A 21,343-nucleotide genomic window follows, 5' to 3' on the forward strand; every position below is an offset into this window, starting at 1 on the left:
AGAAAACCCTCTGAGCACATCCAAGGAGTATTTTGAGATGTACTTTCTCTGTAATATCAGTCAGGCATAGAAGACCGCCTTGCCTCTATGGACACTTCTATCCCACAGATATCTCTGTGAGGACAGTGCAACAAAATTGTAAATCACCAGGGGAAAGAGAATTTTGCAAGAGAAAGCTTCACCTTGCGGTTCCTGGTGAACAATTTAGGCACTGATGGGGAAACACCTTGTGAGCAAAGTTATCCCAACATCCCTGTCTTGTTAGCAGCACTGGTAACATACCTTCTTGTATGCTGTTCTGGAGGTGGTTGACAATCGCTCCCAGGATAGTGGACAGACTCATCACCTGTGCACACTGTGCCAGCCCTAAGGTAAACAGTTCATTCCAGCAGGCACGCACAAGGCTCGTATTACAGTCCTGCCTAGAGGAAAATCAAACAACACTGCGGAGTTTGCATATCAGCTTGGTATTGCCCTATGTATAATTATGTTATGTATAACAATTCATAATCAGGATTAATCTATTGCAAAACTTTGGTAACAGGCATATATTAGCATATTACAAGTATTTCAAGAAGCAAAAAGAAATTATAGACTATGGGAAACCATTTTGGGTTATCTGTGAAATGGTGCTCATCAATTCTTTAGTAAGGTATCAAGAGAAAGCATTTAATTTCTACAAATTAATGCTTGCTTTTGATTTGGCTTTACTTTATGTAACCACAGTAACATCAGATATTGTAGTTACCCTCCCTTCTGCCATCTTCTATTTTATTCTTCAAAACAGGGAATATTGCATAGTCTTCACACATTTTAAAATATTAATTAAAAATTAAAAAATATTGTAACTAAAATGTTCAAAATATCTGGAAGCATTCAGATGAGTGCTTAAATTCATTCAAAAGCAAACCATTCAAACGGAGTATGTCCATTTACCCAAGAGCTTGAAATGCAGGTATGGACCTAGCCCAGTGCATAGAGAGGAAAAGGAGTCGTGATGCTGACTCACAGATGTAGTGTACGTTAAGGTACTCTGGCATCGGACTGGGCATTGTCAGCTGCAAAAAATAAAAGTACAGTACAACACATATAGTTCAGGCATAAACTAGTTTTTATCATCAGTGAAATAACCAGCAAAAACATTCAAAGTACTCTCATAGTCCATCACAATCAACAGTGTGACAAGAAGTTGTCAAAGGAAAATTGTACTAAATAACTCATTACTGCTGGCAAGGAATGCAAATTGGGAATATAGGACAAGAAATTACGTAGGAGCTCATACATCTTAAGCATTAGTTTGTTTAGTAAGACATTTAAAGAAGCACCTACCTTAAATGTGACATGTGTATCTGTAAGTAGGGGTCCTTCCACTTCAATAATTGGTGTTGACTGATCTCTACTGATTACATGAATATTCCCTCCTCCTGTAGGATCCATCCCATCTGCCAAGTTATGAGCTGTTGTACCATCTGTGGTATTAAGTGCTTTAGCCAAAGTATCAAATGCTCTAAAATATAAGTAAACAATGAAAGAGTGCTTCCTTAGATCTTAAAAATTTCACAGTGCTGAAATTAAATGCTATAAAATATTTCCACTTAGAGGCAACATACACAAGAACTCTTTAGGATGACACAAGGTCAGACGTTTCATTACAATTTGGTCCCTCTGTACTCTTTGGGCATTAATAAAACAAACAGATGTGCCCACATACTGCTGGTAAAAGATCTCCCCTATAAGGGAAGGATTTCACTCTGTAAATCCTGCTCTGATAGTTTTATCCTAGTTTTGTACTAGTGAAGTGGCCTTGTGCTGTGCTGGTTGTGGCTGGGATTGAGTTAATTTTCTTCACTGTAGCTAGTATGGGGCTATATTTTGGATTTGTATTGAAAACAATGTTGATAATACAGAGATGTTTTTGCTATGCATAGCAGTGCTTGCACATGTAAAAGCCTTTTCTGCTTCTTGTCCTTCCTTCAGTGAGGAAGCTGGGTGTGCATAAAAAGTTTGGATGTGACACATCCAGGACAGCTGACCCCAAGTGATACAAGGATTATTCCATACTTTGTGATGTCACACTTATATAAAGAAGGGAGGAGAAAGAGGAAGTGGGGGGATTTTTGAAGTGGTAGTATTTGTCTTTGGAAGTCACTGCTACACGTGCTGGAGCCCTGCTGTCCTGGAGGTTGCTGAACACCTGACTGCCCATGGAGATAGTGAATGAATTTCTTTACTTTGCTTGTGTGTGTGGATTTTGCTTCACCTATTAAACTGTTTTTATCTCAACCCACAAGTTTTCTCACTTTTGCCCTTCTGCTTCTATCACCAGTCCCACTGGATTGAGGGAGCAGCTGTGTGAGGCTTAGTTGTCTGCTGAGCATAAATCTCAACAGTCCTCTTGTACTTAGCATTCACTATTCCCCCTTCTCACAGATTCGGTGAGGATTACAGACCAGTTGTATTCTGAAGAGCGAAGTCCCTCTCCTTGTCCCCATCCTTGATCTCCGGTTTTCTTCTAGACAATATGCCTGAATTTCCTTTCCCTTAAGATGAAATATAGGCAGGCACTCCTGATCTCCCAGTGCACGTAGAGCCTTAAAAGCCTTATGACAGTAACACAAGAGAGACTGGTCCCCGGTCTTCTTTATACTCAAGCTGTTGCTTGATCATTACCCAAACAGATCACTGTAAATTCTCTTTGGATTAACAGAGCTTAAATGTAAAGAAGAATTTTGTGTTCCAATTTCATACCAGTGGACATTATTATGGTATTGTGCTTCTTTGCCATTTTTTGTCAAGATGTTTTTTTGGGAGAGGCATTGCAATATTTTTTTTTTCTGCTTTAAAGAAGGAGTAAGAGGTTGACATAAGCTGATATTGCAGTGTCAAGTATTTTAAAATATTAATTCACTTCACTTGAAGAGTTCAAATGAAAGACTTAGCAGCCTTAATTAATAGAAATAAAGGAGCATTTTCCTTCTCTGGGTAGAGTATCTTGTTTTTCTCATGTGTGGAATTACCCATTATACTTGCTTTAAACCCAGTCAGCCCAGATGGACATTAATTCATGTCCCTCCGCTCTCGCGCTTTCTCCTCTCTCCCCAGAGAGGTGTTTTCCAGTCAGTGTAGTGGGCAGGCTGGTCCAGTATTTGTTTACTGTCGGGGGCTTTTCTGTGTAAATAATTTTTCTTATATCTTTTGTTATTAATGTTGTGGCTATTACTGTTTCATTTTGCTGTTACTGTTTGTTTGCTAGTCTCATTGCTGTTTTCAGTAAATTGTTCCTATTTCAACCTGTGATCTCTGCCTTTTGTGCCTCTGACTGGAGACGGAGGGGGAGCAAGTAGGAGCATAGTTTGAGTGTGAACATTAAATTGGAGAATACCATTCTTGAACCATGACAGTTAAGCTCCTCCTAAAAATCTTCTTTTTGAGAAACAGTGGACAGTTTTGAGTCCAAGTATTTTGTCTTATTAATACTTATTTTGTCCTATACTACTAAATTAAACCAATCTGCTTCCCCACACAAAAAACACAACCAAAAACATCCAACAAAAAAAATCCCAGCCTTGCAAATCCCAAGCTGTGCTGGAAATTATAATATTCCATGCTCCTTTTTTGTATATTTTTTATTAAGAAAAGAAAGACTTCAAACTCTTTCTAAATCTACATTACTGGGAGATTTTATGGCAGCACAATCTCAAAAATAAATCTGCTGTAATACAGACTCTTAAAGAGCAGGGCTTAGGGCACAAGCATTGCACAGAAGAAGCTTACATAAAATATATCTGTGAAATAAAATGGCACCGAAATGTTGCTATTCTCAGAGTCTTTCAAGGTCACAACCTAGTCATTGTTAATTTTTCTGAGAACCAAATCTGGTCGAGCTTTAGAACACTACACTTGGAACACAGGACACAGTTCTTCACAAGAGGGCAAGAGTCAAAACTGATTTTAAAGACCGGGTATTTTGTTTCAAAGTAGGGACAACTGATGCAACAATGGCAAATTCCTTTAATGAATGAGTGCAAGGATACACCACATAGAACACAAATTACTAAATAAAATGTAAATATAAAGGCATACCGTGTAATCTCACTTGCAGATTGCTCTTCTTGTTGAACTTCAGAAGTATCTCCATTATTTAGTGACTCACTGAGATTAGCAAGAGATGTTACAACATTTGCTAGTGTTCCTAAGGCACCCTGGCTTGTTTCAGCCTAAAAAGGAAACACTGTATTAGTAAATCAAAATTATAGTTAATATATCATGTATAATTTCCCCCTCATTTTCAATCTTTTTGTTCCTTTTCCCCATGCACCTTTTCCTTCTTCCTGAATGCCAGGAAGAACAATGGTTCTCAATTATCTTTAAATCCTATTATCAATCCTAGTCACAGATGAGACATCACATTGAGAACTACCTGTAGCTGACCTTTTGCAGAAATATGCTTGCCAAAAGAAACCACAATCCTATTGATCAATTTATTATATCCATTCATACAGTTCTTCACATTTATCACAACCTTCTCTAGAGCAACAACTATTTGAGACTATGTGCAACAGCTATTTGAGACTAATAGATAAAGTAATCTGAACAAATGAGTAGATATCTCAGAACTGAAGTGAGACAGTAATACCTTGGAATCAGCAGCTAGGAGGACTGTACCATCATCCCTGATCAAAGGCTGCTGAATATTCACGAGCATTCCTGGATCAAGAAGACCGGCTGACCTGTTCAAAAGCGTAAGGCATCTGATGATCAACAGTATTTTCCATTAATCAGAAGAATGTGTAACAACTTATGAGAGCATAAAAGGAATAACCAGTTTTTAAATAAACAATTTAGTGAAGCTTACAGTTTATTTAACAGGACTTAAGTCTTTCTGAAACAGTTCCCAAAAAGTAGCTTGAAAGACAGAAAGACTGAAAAATCTTATAATTTCCAGTGCAAAAACAACAACAACAACTTCCTAAATGTATATCTTCTCATTTGCTTTTTGTTCTGGTTTGGTCTGCTTTAAGGAGAACTGTTGTCATCTCATGCTCTCAGAAGTCACCTAGTAGCTTTAGTTTTATATTAGACTTAGGAGGAAGGCATAACTCTGTATTCCAAGCAAGACACTGGCCAGCATTAAATAAAAGTCATAAAAATGTTTTTTACATTCCAAAATATAGTCAGAAACAGTCACATAATCAAAGCCTGCATAAAATCTCTGCTGCCTTTACTTCTGGTGCTTTTTGACCAAATATCCTTCCCCTCTCCTGTATCTAATTTAGGGAGACAGTGGAAAGTCTTTGCAGTCAGCAAGAAGTTTACTTGCTACTTATGTGATGCTCCAAGTGTCTATAACACGATACCAATGCACACAACACAGGTGCAAGGCTGCAGGACGTTACAGTACAAGGGGTCCTACACTAACAGCTATCATTGTGAACAAGCACAGGCAGCAAATTATCATGCATTATGCAAATCTAAATCCTACATAAATAACAGAGTGGTTCTTAATGACTATAGTAGTGTTTATAGGTCTGTAATGGATCTGTAGCTCAAGGAAATTTTTAAGAAGCAAATGTCTCTGTGAATACTTCTTTCAAAGAAGAACACTGAAAAACAATTCTCCGAGAAACCTGCAGCCCAAACTTCCTAACTGCAGTGTCATTTGTTCAACAAGAAATAGGTATATGAAATATTAAACACACACACTTCTTCCCCTATGAAAACTGAATAAAAATACCCAATTTTTTACGTAGTTCTCAACCATTCATAAACTACGGTTTTAAAAATGTCATATTTAACCTAGACTTTTTTTATTCTATTCAGAGAAAAAAAAGAACTCTTGCCTTTGTTTGTAATGATGTGCATTTTCACACCCATTGCCTAAGGAGACACCTGAGAGTGCAGGAATTGCTGCAGCAGCAAGGTATAGGAATCACTTTGGAGTATCTTCCATAGAGTAAAAGGAAGCTGCTGTTTTGTATTGTTGAAACCAGGCTCTTGGGATGCGAGTCAGCAGTCACTGAGTCTCCCTAACTAGTGTCTTTAGGAGAACGAAGCCTGAGTCTGCCATTTGCAGGTCTGATTTCAGAGAAGTGCTAACTCAAATGTATCACAGCATTAGCCTACGTGCTTTCTGCTTGAGTATCATTCAGTTGCTCTGCATTGCTCTGACCTGGCTGGACCAGAGCCAGCTCTGAACTGAAAACCACATACCTGTATGCAGACATAAAAACTTTCATGAGAAGCAGAAACTACATTGGCCTTGTAATGGAAACAGATGATGTGTGCATTAAAGTTCTTTTCTGTTCCCTCTGAGAGCAGAGGGGAGAAAGAATATAGTGTGACTGCAAAGTAATATGCACAAATGACGTGAAAGAAGATACATGGAACTGAGGTACTCACCGTGTCCCATCTTTATCTGCCACAAATGTTGGAGTTGCTATTAGAGGGCTTCGAAGATCTTTTCTTATATAGATTTTTTCAGTAGAAGCTGCACAGTTGGTTGGTTTTTCACGTTGCACATCAAAAGGCTTTCTTTCACTTTGAACCGCTACATAAAGACAGAAACATACAGATTTGAAAGGAAATATTTCAAATGAAAAATACAAAAAGTAAGTAAAATTCCTGCAGTTATGATAGTGTACCAGCTCAGCTAAAAACTGGAAACTTAATACCAAGAGGGAAGAAATGCAGGCTCCAATTTTACTATATCTGTGAGTATGTGTATTTTTACATATACTTTTAACTAAGAAAGTCACAGATTAATCTTTTGCTTCAAGTGCTGCTGATCTGGAATAAAATATTGCTCTTTTTTTGGGCATTTGATAAGATGGAAGATTCTACAGATTGTGTTTTCAATTTGTATTTTTTTTTACAGGCACAAGCTATATCTAAATGTTAGGCAGATTTCTATTCTGGATGACACAAAACAATGCAAACCCAGAAGGAACCCTGAAAAAGTCAAGAGAGGCAAGTTACCTGAGAGATGCAGGTAAATTCCTTGAGAGGATACTTTCTACATGACATACACTTCACTTACAGCCATTAATACCTCCCAGTTAGGGAAGAGTGTTCCAAAACTAACCCTTTCATGATCTACATTTATACTTGAGAATTAAAACAAACTGAGTTCAGTCACTGAAGTGCCGAACAAGTGTAGGAAATTTTTAAATGAAAAAGAAAAGCAAGAAGCAATTACTTTGTAACTTTTAAAGAAAGTGAAAAGTGCATCTTTATAATATTAAAATATTATTATTAAACATATTACAGAAAGTTATCCTCACAACCAGCAAGAGTTACTTAGTTCCTGGTTTTATTTTTACTATTGCTGTTACTATTAGCAAAATGTAGGGGCTTCCAAGTTGGCATATCAAATTTACTGGCTTGGTGAATACATATAAATTAATCAGAGGCCTGACTCAAAGCCAGTGAAGTCAATAAACATATACCCTAATCATATTGGAATAAGAAAGTTTACTATCTGGAACTGCAGCAGTTTTTCTTGTACAAACATCTCATCTTAGATTCAGCACATTGTGCGTAAAGCAGCAGAATCATCACAACAGGTCTGGAGTTTCAGAGTGCAAATACAATTATGTTCCTATTTACAGCTTAAAGTTCTGCCTCCCTTGAACTCAGTGGCTGGAACTAACCCTGCTTAGATCAGATCACAAAACAACCTTGTAATTGTTTCACGTAGTGCTAAATTGAAGAACAGCTGATATAAACTGAAAACAAAAATATATTGAAACAAAGTGTTTGGCTGCTAGCACTGGAAATGTATGAAATACTACATACAAACATGAAAGCATATTTTAAAACATATGACAGTTTGTACAATGCCTCATAAAACACTGCTCACAAATTATAAAATTGACATTAAAATTTAAAAAGAGGGGAAAAAAAAGACTGTTTTCTATCACTGGCTGAAAAAGCCACAAAAACTGGAAGGAAAGCAGATTCTCAAAACAGAATATTAGACTCAGATTCATGTCAATCCATGTCAAAATATTTTCTATTATAAACATACACTGTGTTTGGCACACGCATTGTAAGTGAGGCTGTAACTGGGCTCCTCAAAGACAACGGTACTTGGAGACGTGGTTCAGAACAAACCACTACTGCACCTCAGACATAAAATGGTGATGAAAGAAAGGTGCACTAGATGCTGCCAAAGCAGTTCTGTTTCCTTCCAGCAACATATACCAAAACAGAGAGAACACACTAACAAATGGTAGTCCACATAATTGTTACTTGGTAGGCACTAATATCACACTGAGTACTTAACACTCACATTCCATTTTCATGCCCATCTCTAGACATTTCTTAAGCCTACAAAACTGGCATCGATTCCGATGGTGTTTATTGATGATACAGTCCTGGTTGCTACGACAACTGTAGGTCAAATTCTTCCTCACACTCCTTTTAAAGAAACCTTTGCATCCCTCACAACTGACAGCACCATAGTGACGACCTAGGAAACATATATATATCAGTTGAAAATTACTTATATTTTAGCATAGAAATATTAATTTTAACCAAGTAAAACACTGTAAGTCGCCCTTTAAATTTGTTTTGGATTTGTGCCAGCATTTTGGACCATGAAGGCATTACTACAGTCTCACAAGATATTTCTGGTTTACCTAATGTCAGGGGTTTTGATGAGAGAGTGGAGAGAAGAGAGGAAGGCTCAGGCTATTTCTGAATGTGTGGCTGATGAAGGTGTAGCTCCCACTCTGTCTAAGTACAGATACAATTCTATCTGCTGTTACAGACTATAGGATACATTTAGAGACTATATCAGCTAAGAGCTCGAGTAATTTCAGAAAACAAGTAATTTTACACCAAAATTTAAAATGCAATCTTAATTTAAATTTTCTGTCCATATTAATTCTGGTATTGTTTTAATTTCATAAACACTTAAAGAAGGAAAAGAAAGTGAGAGAAAGAGACAGAAGGGTGTCTTCTCTCTAGGATGAAAGCACAGAACACCCCCTTGACTAATAAAAAAATTTTATCTTAAGATTCCTTGTTACTGCATGGATCTGAAGCACTGAGGTTTCACATAATCTCTGCTTGCCTTGTTTTGTGATAGTAGAAGAAAAAAATCTACCAGGAAATGTTAAGTTTGTTAGAGAGCACTAAGAAGCATTTTCTTGGAGCAGTTACACATTTTTAGGTGACATGTTTATCTCATGGTAGCACATCACTGTGGGGAACCATGCTTTAAGCAGTCTTTTTCAATTACCAGGAGCAATTTAATCATTATTTTATCTTTAAACCAATTTATCTTTAAGCATTTATATGCTTCAGTTCAAGGAGAAAACCTAATATTCTTCCAGGCAGAGTTTAGCCATTTTTTGTGTATAGATACAGAGTATATTTTTCCATTTAAAAACTCAGTTACTTTTGCCATGAGCGTAACTAAAATCAGTTAAAGCACATGAAAATCATCTCTTCATCCCAGTCATCCTTTCAAGAAAGTTTCTTCAATATCACTTTGTAGGCTTCCTTACCTGATGCTTTATCACCACAGACTACACAATATTCTACTACCTGGGGCCGCTGAACATCAGTTTTTCCTAGCAGACGTTCCACTGAAGCAGAGTCTGTCACTATCTAAAGCAAAATTCCAGAACAAAAACATGTAATTAGCCAGATATAAAGGTAAGGAGTCTTGCCTATAGAACAAGATCGGTGTATCAGCTAAGAAGAGAGGACTAAATTTATGAATAAGTATGGCATTTGGAATGAAATTAAGTAGTATGAAATGCAATTTAATGAGAGTTCTTACTGACAACAGAGAGACTTTTGAAACAGTCATATCAAAGCAAATTACAGATAAAACTGCTAGCTTTGTTTATTACAAATGTTTCTTCACTTGTGCAATCAACAGTATTTTTCTCTTGTTGCAAATACTCTCAAGTGGCTGCTATACTTTAGCCAAAGACAGTTGGCTTTCAGATGCTGTTCCCATCTATCTCTTCTCTAGCTATTAGGGATGTATGGTTCAGAGAGGATAGCCTGGAGCTCAGATCTATAATAGAAACAGTTTAGCTTCCAAAGGCCTTGGATTCCAAAACTTCTGTTCTGAACATTCAATTTAACCAAGAAAAAATTAAAAACCCAACCCCTCTGTAATGTCAGATATCCTATTTAGCATGGAAAATGAATTTTAGAAGACTTGAAATAACATTTTAAAAATATTTATGTAAAAGTTACTCTTCTTCCTGTAAAACATTCTCTATTGTAACAGTAACAAGAGAGACCAGGCACTTTTTCATTTGTTTTATTCTTTTTTTTAAGACTGCTAGGAAGAAATCTGAAATTTAATGTGAGATAGATTATTGTTACATCATTATCTTTCCAAAGCTTCTGTTCATGTAGATTATGCTCAAGACCCACAAAAAATATGAGCTTTATTGCAATGTCTTGATACTGAATGGAAAGTATGAACTCATGTAAATTTGCTCAGGTGAGTTGTATCTCTGTATATCAGTGAATCTTAGACTAAGAAATCCTGGCACTTCTCACAAGCACTATCTTAAGGATTCCCTTATGTCTTTGGAAGCTGAATGAGAACACATGACAAGGGATGATAAGTGCAATGGAATACATGAGGTAGGTGAAGACTGAAGGATTTGTGATTGAACAATGAAGCCTAAAATTAGTATGTCTGATCCACGTCATGAGAAAACTACTGCAATTGGTCTTAAAGCAATTTAGATTTCATTTAGAAACAAAACAAACAAACAAAAGAACAACAAAACCCCCACCCCCCCCAAAAAAAATATTCCATGGTTTATCTAAATTACTGTATTTACCTGAATTCTGCCTGGCACAATGTTGTCTGTGGTGGTAAAGATAAGCTGCTTGGCATTAGATGTCTCAGGTGCTGCCAAGATCACCTTTCCTGTACCAGTTCCATCTGGACTAGCTAAAATGAACTGTTGCTTTGGAGACACAGCTGAATCCACTGCTGTCACGATTTGAATTTTCTGACCTGTTTGCTGATCTGTCACAATCTGTAAAACATTGAAGAAATTAGTGACCACAGTAAATTTTGTTTTAAAACCTTTCATTCCATCTCAGAATTATATCAGTGGAAAATTACAAAGAAGCTCTCTCAAAGTTTTCTTTATAAATATCTCTAGGGAGATGTTCCCCAGTTAACATCTACCAATATATTTTACAGAAGATGTTACTCCCTAAAGTTATCATCAAAAGATGGAATCAGGCAGCCTTATTGTTTCACATGCCAATTTTCAAGATTCTCTTATGATGGAAGGTTTCTATTTCTGATACACTTGTCTGGTAGCATGATATCTATTTTGCCTGGTAGAGTAATCATATCAATATGCACTAGAATTTCATTAAAACTGAGTAAGTCCTATGTAATTTGCCATTGAATACATTCTGATACATTAATGACATCTTTTTATTATCTACCAGTAACAAAGTTCCACTGTGCAGCATTCCCAAAGGCCAACTTTATGCGAAATAGATTGATCTCCTACTGGCTCCTAAATAAGTGGAAGAGGAATCCACTTGGAGACAATCTCAGATACCTGTTGGCAATATCTCACCCTTTGGTGTGGCCAGGGCTCAGGAGATTTGCTTGTGCAGGCAAGGTTTAACCTGTGTTAATACTCCTCACTGGCTAACATATACAGCCATCTAGTCAGCACCAATACTGAGGGAAAAAGAATTTTAATTTTCACTAAAAATTACCCAATCTCACAAGACTTAAAGGAAGTATTCCACAGTCTTTAGCATGCTTTTGTATAAAGCTAAGTAGGAGGAGAAGAAAAAAAGAAAATATATGATAGTTGGTTAATTATTGGATTTTTACCTGAATGCGTTGTGGTGAAGCTACAGAGGAGTCTGTGGAAATTATCTGGATACGCTGGGAAGGGCTGGTCATCACTGGAGATTCAGATAGCGAAGTCTGAACAGTTGGCACCTGTAAATAACATAGAGAATTTTAATTCAGTGTTACGGTATTGAACACTTTTTTAAATACCTATATTTATTAAAGATCAGATAGCCCTATAGTTTAGAATCTAAATTTACTGGAAAGGTTACAGTCATTTAACCAACTTGGATTGGCTTTCAATGAATTATCAGAATATTTTTCTTTTTCTGGAAATGGAGTGAACCTGACAAAACCAAACCACCACTACCACCATCACGCTGCTCAAATGAATCCCTAGGTAAGTACTGTATGATTCTTTAGCTTACTGAAATGCAGAAATACTTTTTTTAACTTTCAATTATACACTTGTCTCATTTTTTTCTTCTGTAAGTAAAATGTTAAGGAGTTCCCCTTTTAATAATTTCAAAGTATTTTTGAATGACAGAGATTAACTTTCACACTGTTTCTGAATACTATTGTTTTTTGTCCTATTCCTTACCTTTCTAGAGTACCAAACTATAATGCAAATTTAGTTCTGAATACTTAGCACAAAAAACATCCCTTGCAAAGCTGTTTTCAGAGCAAAAATGTTAAATGTTGAATTAAACATGGATGATAACATTTAGATTGGATATTGGGAAGAATTTCTTTCCTGGGAGGGTGGTGAGGCCCTGGTACAGGGTGCCCAGAGAAGCTGTGGCTGCCCCTGGATCCCTGGAAATGTCCAAGGCTGGACTGGACAGGGCTTGGAGAACTCTGGGATAGTGGAAGGTGTCTCATCCAACCCAAACCATTCTATCAACCTGGTATCTGCAGTAACACATCCAAAACTGGGATGGTCACAAGTTGTTTTTATCAAATCCTCTTCTAAACAATCTTGGAATTACATCAAAATTTTAACAGCTGGACAACAGGACAGTTTCAATTTTAGCTTGCTTTGAAAAATCTTTGTTTAATATACAGAAAAGTTAATTTATGACATAAAGAAAAAACAGTTTGGATAGCAAGGAACATGAACTACAGTCTCTTTGGGGAAGCAGAGGTATTAAAATACACAAGACATAGTGAAATCACACCATTTACTCCCCCGTTGCCCGTACCATAAGTAGTTCCACATACTATAAAAGTGTAATCTAAAATAAACATACAATCTCCAATTATCTTTAATACAGGTCACAAAAATCGCACACTAAATGAGGAAAACAGACAGGAGAGATGTAGAAATAAGAGGGGTCTTCTAATTATTGGATGATCGAAAGTTTTCAGCTGCAGAAAACAAGATACCTAGGTGAGAAAAAAGACTCCCAAAAATCCAGACTCTTAGAGGACACATTTAATTGATGATCTTGTCTTCCATGCCAAATTATTAACAAAGCTATGTGCCCTTTAAAAGATCTAAATTAGAGCAAGAAGGTCTTTTAAAACTGTTTTACAGTTGTTCAGCTGTAGAATCCTTAGCCTTTCATTGATGCAACTTCAGACCTTACACCACAATGTACTGCAGGCAACCTAGAAAAAAAGAATAGTCTACTCTTCTGTATTGTTCAAGGAGAAAGACAAGACAGACATAAGGTACCTGCATGGAAATTCTTTAAACATTTTGGAATTGAACAGCCACTTGTTTTCTGGGTTTGCAAAGTATGTTTAACCTGAACCCCATGTGGCACAACTTGAAGCCGTTTCTTTTCGTCCCCCACCTGACTCCACCCTCCTATCAGGGAGTTGTTGAGATTGAAAAGGTCCCCCCTGAGCCTTCTTTTCTCCAGGCCTAACAAACCCAGCTACCTCAGCCACCCTCAATGACTGATTCTCCAGATTCTTTTTCAGCTCCTTTGCTCTTTTCTGGACACGCTTCAGCCCCTCAATGTCTTTCTTGCATGGCAGGGCCCAGAACTGACCCCAGGATTTGAGATGTGGCATCACCAGTGGCCAGTACTGAGCAACAGCCACTACCCTGGTCCTGCAGGCCATGCTGCTCTTGATCCAAGGCAGGATGCCATTGGTCTTCTTGTGTGAGCTGGGCACACCCAGCTCACATTCAGCCACTGTCAACAAGCACCTGCAGGTACTTTCCTGTTGAGTGGCTTTCCAGCCACCCTGCCCAAAGCCTGGAGTGCTGTGTGGGGTTGTGGTGACCCAACAGCAGGACCCATGGCCTTGTTGAACCTCACATTGTTGGCCTTGGCCTCAATCCCCTCATCCAGGTCATCCATAAAAATATTAAAGAGAACTGGGCTCAAAACAGCCCTAAGGAACCCCACTAGTGACTGAAGAATGGATGTGGCACCACTCCCCACCACTCTCTGGCCCCAGTCACCCAGCCAGTTCTTAACCCCACAAAGATGCACCTAAGTCCTGGGCTGCTGCCTCCCTTGGACAGTGTTGGGAGACAGTATCAAAGGCTTTGCTCAAGTACAGGTAGGCACAATCACACCCTTTACTTCATCCACAAGGTGGGTCACCTCATCATAAAATGAGATCAGGTGGGTCAGGCAGGACCTGCCTTTCCTAAACCCACGCTAGCTGGGCCTGATCCCCAGGTCTTGTGAGCGCCATGTGATCGTCTTTCACTTGGAAAAATAACTTAAAATTAGCAAAATTGAAAGGAAAATCCATCAGATTTCCTGTAGACCATCTTTAGCTCTAAAAATTAATTCCACAACAAAACATTTTTATGAGACTGCAGTGAAAGCTGACAAAAGGATGAAAACAAAAAATATTTTTAAGATTTTCAAAAGTTAAATTTGTTAAAGTTATGGTACATGAAGTTTTGAGAAAGTGACCATGTACTTGACAGGTTTTACAACAATAAACTTATTAACAACAATAAACAACAAAATCCAGTGGACTTCCACTAGAAAAGTTTCTGCAGCAAATGAATAATTTAGTTGTCTAAGTAGCATTAGTATTTTCTTCTAATTTCAAGGATTCCATAGCATAGAAATATGCTCACTATTGAAATTAAGCACTTTACTTGACAGAAAACACAATCATCTATTGTACATCTCTCTAAAAATAGTATCCATACATAATTACCTACAGGAGTGTATTTACAGCAGGGGTACACCATAAACTTTAGGTCAACTAACTGTGATCTAGTGTAGAAGAAAGTATTATTTATATCTAGAATATGATTGCTTGTGCTCTCAAACCAGTAAGTACCATTAGCAATAATTTCATATGCTGAAGTTTATAGAAATTAATAACGATTTGCCTTAAGTGACACAGAAAATCTGCACAAAACTCAAGAAATACAAAGACACACTTAAACACATATGCATCTACCTTTTTCATCATTAAACTAAAAACAAGTATTTGGCAATTAGGTGCATTTCAAAGGCTGGCAAAATCAAATTTGGTTTCTTCTGTTTAAATTATTAATAATTTTTCTCTTTTTAAACAAATATATATATATAATTGTATATTTACCTTATTTTTTCTACTTTTTTCAGTTTCTAAATTTTAGTTGAAATCATATTAAACTTCCAGTAGATGGGTGTATATATATAAAATATATATATGTATATATAAAATATATATATGTATATATAAAATCAGTAGTTTGAAGTTAAGTTTCTCCAAGCATTTCATTATTTTATGTCATTAGAAATAACTAAGGTTTCTTCATAGGCATATAGTCATGTTTATACAGTAATTGACTGATTTGCCCATCATGTACATATGCATCTATGTGTGTTTGTATGAGCATATGTACATATATAATAAATATTTGTCCTGACTAACCAAATTTTCAGTACTTTCTGTAGCTTATTTCCCCCTCCCACACTGATTATAAAAGCAGCATTTGAGAAATAAATTGAAGGAGTAATCCCTTGGCCACATTGAGAGAAATTTTTAAAGCCTCTAATCTTTTCTAACTCAAGCAGAAAAACATTTTCTACATGCACTCCAGTAAAAGCCAAAGTAATTGAATTGCTTGAATACATTATGTGTAAACCAATTTCAGGCTCAATAATTTCTATTCTCTTTGCTATATTAATTAAAGCATAATTTAGCAATCACAGACCAAATATTTTTAACTGCACCCATAAAACAACTGAAGAATTTCAATGAAAAATATGGTACCAAATTTTACACCTGCAGCTCAAATCAAATCAGAAAGACTTATTTTTCCATAGATATTTTTTCCTAATGAGTAGCTTTAGCTATTAAATTAATAATAGGCTTTTACCAAAAATGTATATCCAAACACATTTCTTTGACAGGTGTAAGACACATCTAAAAAACATTTCAATTATTCTCCTTGGAATTAGCTCTCCTGACCACTCCCAAGTGGCCCTTTGTAGGATGGCAGATAAAAGTCAAATTCACCACTAGAACTCTAGTTTAACTGCCCTAATAGGATGCCAGTGCAAGACCTTGTATAGCACATAAAAAGGCAACAATCATGGAAGATACTGCAATTGGCACATCTGCATGCTAAAGAAAATCTCAGACCAGCTCTTATGGAACACCCCACACTTCTATTACACCAGCAGCTATGCCACATCTGGCAAGAGTCTTCAGTTCAAATGCTGCCCAACTGCCTAAACCAGATACAATCTCCATATTCCCATTTGCACTTTCTGCAAATACCTCTCAGGCTCATGGTACCGTTAACAGGAACTTGAGAAAAGCTGTATTGAAACTTGAGAAAAGCTGTATTCGAACCAAAAATTGTTTAAGAAGACTTTGCATCAAAACTCCACTTTGAAAAATCATCAGAAATGAGTGAGTGGCCAATGACAGCAATAAAATATTAAATATAAAGGGTTCTTAAAACAAAGTAAAAACTTGTTCCATCAGAACAACAGTGTTTCCACTCTCCTTTTCCAGCATATCTTCATCTGGACGAAAATCTGAACTGCAGAACTACTTATGATGTAACGTGTCAGAGATATCTGAAGAGGGTCAAGAAAATATTTTATGTGACAAAGATATCCAGTTATTTTTTGAGCTTCATGGGAAAACATGCTTTCCAAAAGGCTTCAGACTTTGATAGTTTCCTTTCAGGACACTGAGGGAACTGAAAGCAACTGAAAATTCTCCAGCAATGTAACTGTCATGAACAAGATCCAGGAAGCACAGGGCTCAACAGTAACCTCATGTAACTCTCTCCCTGAAGCCTCTGACCAGAAAAAGGATGCACCAGGAATAGTTTGTGGCTGCCAGAGAGCTGGCCAAGGACAGTTATAGCAACTACTAAAAATTATTCCTGGTTACACCAGAGCTGCTGTTGGAAAAATGAAATAGCCTTTATTTCCACCACCGCACAATCCCTCCCCTTCCTCCTCCACACCCCGCCCACAACAGTTCTGTTTAAAATTTTTTTAAAATTTTGCATTAAAATCATAGGTACGACAGAGGGAATGCACCTCCACTTTAAAAACAAACACATTTTTCTTAAACAGTATTCAAGTCAGATCTAAGTTGGTGCTGGGACTGCACCTAGGCCACTTGCATATTGTACAGTGACAGTACTAAATAACTACTTCAGAAAAGCAGCATTGCTTATTTTTGCATTAAGGCTTAAGTATTCTTCCTGCTTTTCAAAAGTTCCTCAGGATGAGGAGAAACTGCTGAAATTCCCTCCAAATCCCCTAGCTGCTCTCTGTTCTTCAGTTTCATGAACTGCAAGTAATGGCAACTTCAAACACTAAATATGGAACTCTCATCCAATCTGTTCAGAAATGCACAATTGAAAAAAAAAATTAAACAAACGACACTGTATAAAGCACAAGGAAGCAAAAGCAGTGAAATCATTTGAAACCATTACAAGAACAATTTTTAAAAGTCCTAAAAATAGAATAAGTACAAAAATACATGCAACACTGGAACACACTCAGCAACTTCTATGAAACATTCCATTTTATGAAAAAACTGATGAACTATTGCTCAAGAAAGAGAAACAATGTAGCCTACTTGCATGACAGTCTGGTTTGGTGCCTGGCATCAGAGCTCTCAATAAACCCATGCCACTACACATGTGGCAGTTATGTTGAAAAAGTGATGGTGATATAGGTAAAGCTATTAATATTTGCATTAGGTTATTCCAGTTGCAACTGGTCTCTCACAGTTCATAACCTAAAATTCAGTGCATCGTCAATGACCCTCTTCTTCCATTTAATTTTCATTTATAAAAAATATCATATTCCGAAAGTCTCTAATTTTTTAAAGCCAGTGCCAAGTTTGATTCTACATTTTCTCTAAGATATGGTGAGTACAAATATAGAATTTTAGCATATTTAAAGAAAACTAGTTATGTATTTACCTGTATTAAAAACTGACAGAAGACAAATAGCAGGCAGCCAGCCATTCATAAAGAAAATATTCAATATTAACATGGTCATAGTATTAATGAATTCCTAATGAGATAATGCTGCTTACAACTGGTTTTCCATGAACAAAGTTTTCATGGTGTTACACAGTGGACAGGCATATCATTTAAGCAGCAGCTAAATACTATAAAGAGATGGAGCCCTCTATTTACCCACCGGCCAGGAAGAAATCACAGAGCTTCATACACTCTTGAGATGGAGCGATCTCTCCAGTGGCAAGATACAACCATCACACTATGTTACCACGGTGCATTTCCTGCACGAGGAATTACAGATGTCACATATTTTATGTGCTTTAGATGTTATTACAGCACCCAACCTCTACCAATATAGTATAAAGTTTTCCATTACAGGTTTCTCTTTCCAAGTATATTTGGAAGTGTTTTTAAAAAAATGCAGCATGTCAAATTCATACCTGGTACAGAAAACTAGAGTGAAAAATCTCTTGTTGGTTTTCACTGTGAAACTTAGGAAGTTTTTTGAAACTATTCCAAGATGTTAATTTCAGGACACTCACTAGGCCATTTAGTTAAAAAGAATGAAATTTCTTTTTTAAAAATGTACTTCTAAGTATGGAATCTCAAATCAACTTCTAAAACCAGAATTAAACTTATATTTTCTTCTTTTATAGGACTTCTTGAACTAAAAGTATTTTTAATATACATGTGTAATCTTAACTCAATAGGTGAAAGAAAACTCCACACTAATATCTGAAAAGTGGCCTTATCTGCAGATGTCTCTCAGCCCTTTTGCCCTTTATTATTTATTAAATCCTTTAATTACGTAACTACGAAAAACCACAGTAAAGTTCAAGGATATTAAACCAAATAATTTTAAACAGACAAAAGATTTTGCTTAATTTTTGACTGAAGTTTGCATAGTGAGGGAGATAAATTATTTTCTATGGCCATGAACACTTGCAGTTTGTGTTTATGAGCTGATTTAAACGTTTTAGCTGTTGAGCATCCAAGCTTCAGTGAATATGCATCAAGACATCACTTAATCACTTAATATCACTTTAAGTAGGTTTTGTGCTTTTTTTCTTTAAAGTGTGGGCACAAAATATAAAAACTGATTTAAGTTAACCCCTTTGCTGTAAATTCAGAATGGCGCATAAGTAAAACAGGTAACTTCAAACACTGTGGTGGATCTAAATTACAATTCCAATTAGGTGCAGAAGCTTTCCATGTCCCAAAAGGTCAATCTAATGATCAAATGACAATAAATTTTGTTGTATTAATTTTTTAAACAATTCATAATACAGCCAAGTTTCTCTATAGCTCATGTTGATGTTTCTGCTTACACTCTTAATATGGGGGCCACCAGAACAAAGTAGGGTGAACAAAACATGTTCCAGTTGGACTGTTTTCATGCTTGCCCCCAAGTGTAAAGCAGCACTTTTCTTTAAAGATCTTCTGTTCTGTTTATGCTTAATTGTAAACAGCAGGGACTCCCTAATAAGTTTTTAATTTCAAAATCTCATATACCAACTGTTGTGATATCATCTGTCACTCACCTCAGCCACCTGCTGAGTCTCCACTACCTGCTGAGCCAGCACCTCCATATTGGTTGCCATGGTGAAACAAGACCATTAGAGAACCTGTTTGGAAAGATGCCAGCAACTTCCATCAGGCACAAAAGTTTGGGTTTTTTCTTAGTATTAAAGAAAGCTCTGCTATGACTTTTTGAAAATTTACAACTCCGCTTGAAATACCTGGCAAATAAGAGAAGGTGCCATTGACATGTGCGTGCGCAGATACATACACACACATAAACATATATGGGACATGCATACTGTTCTAACTGCTGAGGTACAGTTATTCTTTTACTTTATTAAGCCTCTAATATACTCTTTCCAGTCCATTATTTAAGCTGTAGAGAAGAGATGTTAATTTCATAAATGAGAAAGGACTAATTTCAAAGTCAAGTTCTAATGCAGCTTGCAGAATTCATAGATCTCAAAGGCACTTTCCTCAGCTCAGGCAGGAGAAACCTTGCCATTAAACTGCTTCTACCCCACATGCTGAACCAGGGAGCAGCAAGCTAAGAATGCTGCTTGGCATTTAATTGAGTCGTTCCATCAAACCACCACGTTCATCCATATTCTTAAGAGTAATCTTACACAATAAGGGAAATAAACAGTTTCATCTAAAATGTATCTTCCATTATTTAGGCTATTTCTTTATTATAATGTTATACTATTTTCACAATGAGAACAAAATACTGCAGAATCATTTCATCCTATTCCAAGTAACTCCACCTTCAACTTTAGGGTTTAGAAAAAAATACAAAGAAATCAAAGACAAAGAAACAATAAAAAAACGCTTGCAATATATTTTTAATTATCATTATTATGGATGTATTTCTTTCAAGGTAAATTTAATTAAGATTTCCAATTAATGCATTCAGTTTTTAATTGTGACTTGCTAATTATAGGGCTTGACTTCAGATTCTGATTCAGGCGTCAGTAATAAAAAGGCATTTCTGAATGCTGGCTTGTTTGATGTTTCATTGGAAACCTGTGCTTAAAATTGCAAAGCAGTAATTTAATACAAAATTTAAAAATACAGCACACAATAGCGACACAGGGAGCAGAAAAACGTATGCATGTCTCCAGCACCCATTCAAATGTAACTTCTACAAAGCTAACATTGTTAAATGTGTCAAAATTCATTAAATTGAGTCACTTATATTGTGACAAATGTGAAAGTAATTTTGTATATGTCAAGTATAGATTATTTGTAACAATGGATAATCAAACTTCAGACATCCCCATGGAAATTGTATTTATGCTAGGTTCTCCTACAGCTTGTCATTATTTTGTTGAAGTATTGACTTGATTAAGACTATGAACCATTTCCACCAAACTCAGCTTATGGATGGTTTCCTCAGTTGTTCAATGGTTCCTATTCAGTGTTTCCTCTTATTTTTTTTTATGTTTAGCAAGAAGCATAATCATATGCTTATAATATGCTATTTTCTCAGCACTTTAGTATGACAGAAGCTCTTCAGATAGAGATACTTTGTTCATAATAGTAGCTTTCCGAGACACAAAACACAAGTGTTTGCAATAGAACGAGTCTGACAGATTTGA

General features: G+C 36.5%; 1 protein-coding gene across 7 annotated transcripts in view; it reads right to left on the reverse strand.

The window, feature by feature from the left end:
* NR2C2 (nuclear receptor subfamily 2 group C member 2) overlaps positions 1 to 21,343 on the reverse strand; it is a 38,816-nt gene that overhangs the window by 14,762 nt on the left and 2,711 nt on the right. For 4 of the 7 annotated variants that reach the window (XM_054639930.2, XM_077184716.1, XM_077184720.1 and 1 more), the window contains exons 2-12: positions 19,766 to 19,849; positions 11,849 to 11,959; positions 10,821 to 11,021; positions 9,513 to 9,615; positions 8,291 to 8,470; positions 6,400 to 6,547; positions 4,637 to 4,730; positions 4,084 to 4,217; positions 1,330 to 1,507; positions 937 to 1,058; positions 283 to 422 (exon numbers count right to left, since the gene is read on the reverse strand). In XM_054639930.2, coding sequence (XP_054495905.1) covers positions 283 to 422; positions 937 to 1,058; positions 1,330 to 1,507; positions 4,084 to 4,217; positions 4,637 to 4,730; positions 6,400 to 6,547; positions 8,291 to 8,470; positions 9,513 to 9,615; positions 10,821 to 11,021; positions 11,849 to 11,959; positions 19,766 to 19,825 — 1,471 coding nt within the window. In that variant the 5' untranslated portion in view covers positions 19,826 to 19,849. Of the gene's footprint in view, positions 1 to 282; positions 423 to 936; positions 1,059 to 1,329; positions 1,508 to 4,083; positions 4,218 to 4,636; positions 4,731 to 6,399; positions 6,548 to 8,290; positions 8,471 to 9,512; positions 9,616 to 10,820; positions 11,022 to 11,848; positions 11,960 to 18,405; positions 18,506 to 19,765; positions 19,850 to 21,343 lie in introns of all 7 variants that reach the window. The other 3 variants (XM_077184718.1, XM_077184719.1, XM_077184717.1) reach the window with 2 other exon arrangements.

Source organism: Agelaius phoeniceus, chromosome 11 (genome assembly GCF_051311805.1).
Source record: "Agelaius phoeniceus isolate bAgePho1 chromosome 11, bAgePho1.hap1, whole genome shotgun sequence".
Lineage (NCBI taxonomy): Eukaryota > Metazoa > Chordata > Aves > Passeriformes > Icteridae > Agelaius > Agelaius phoeniceus.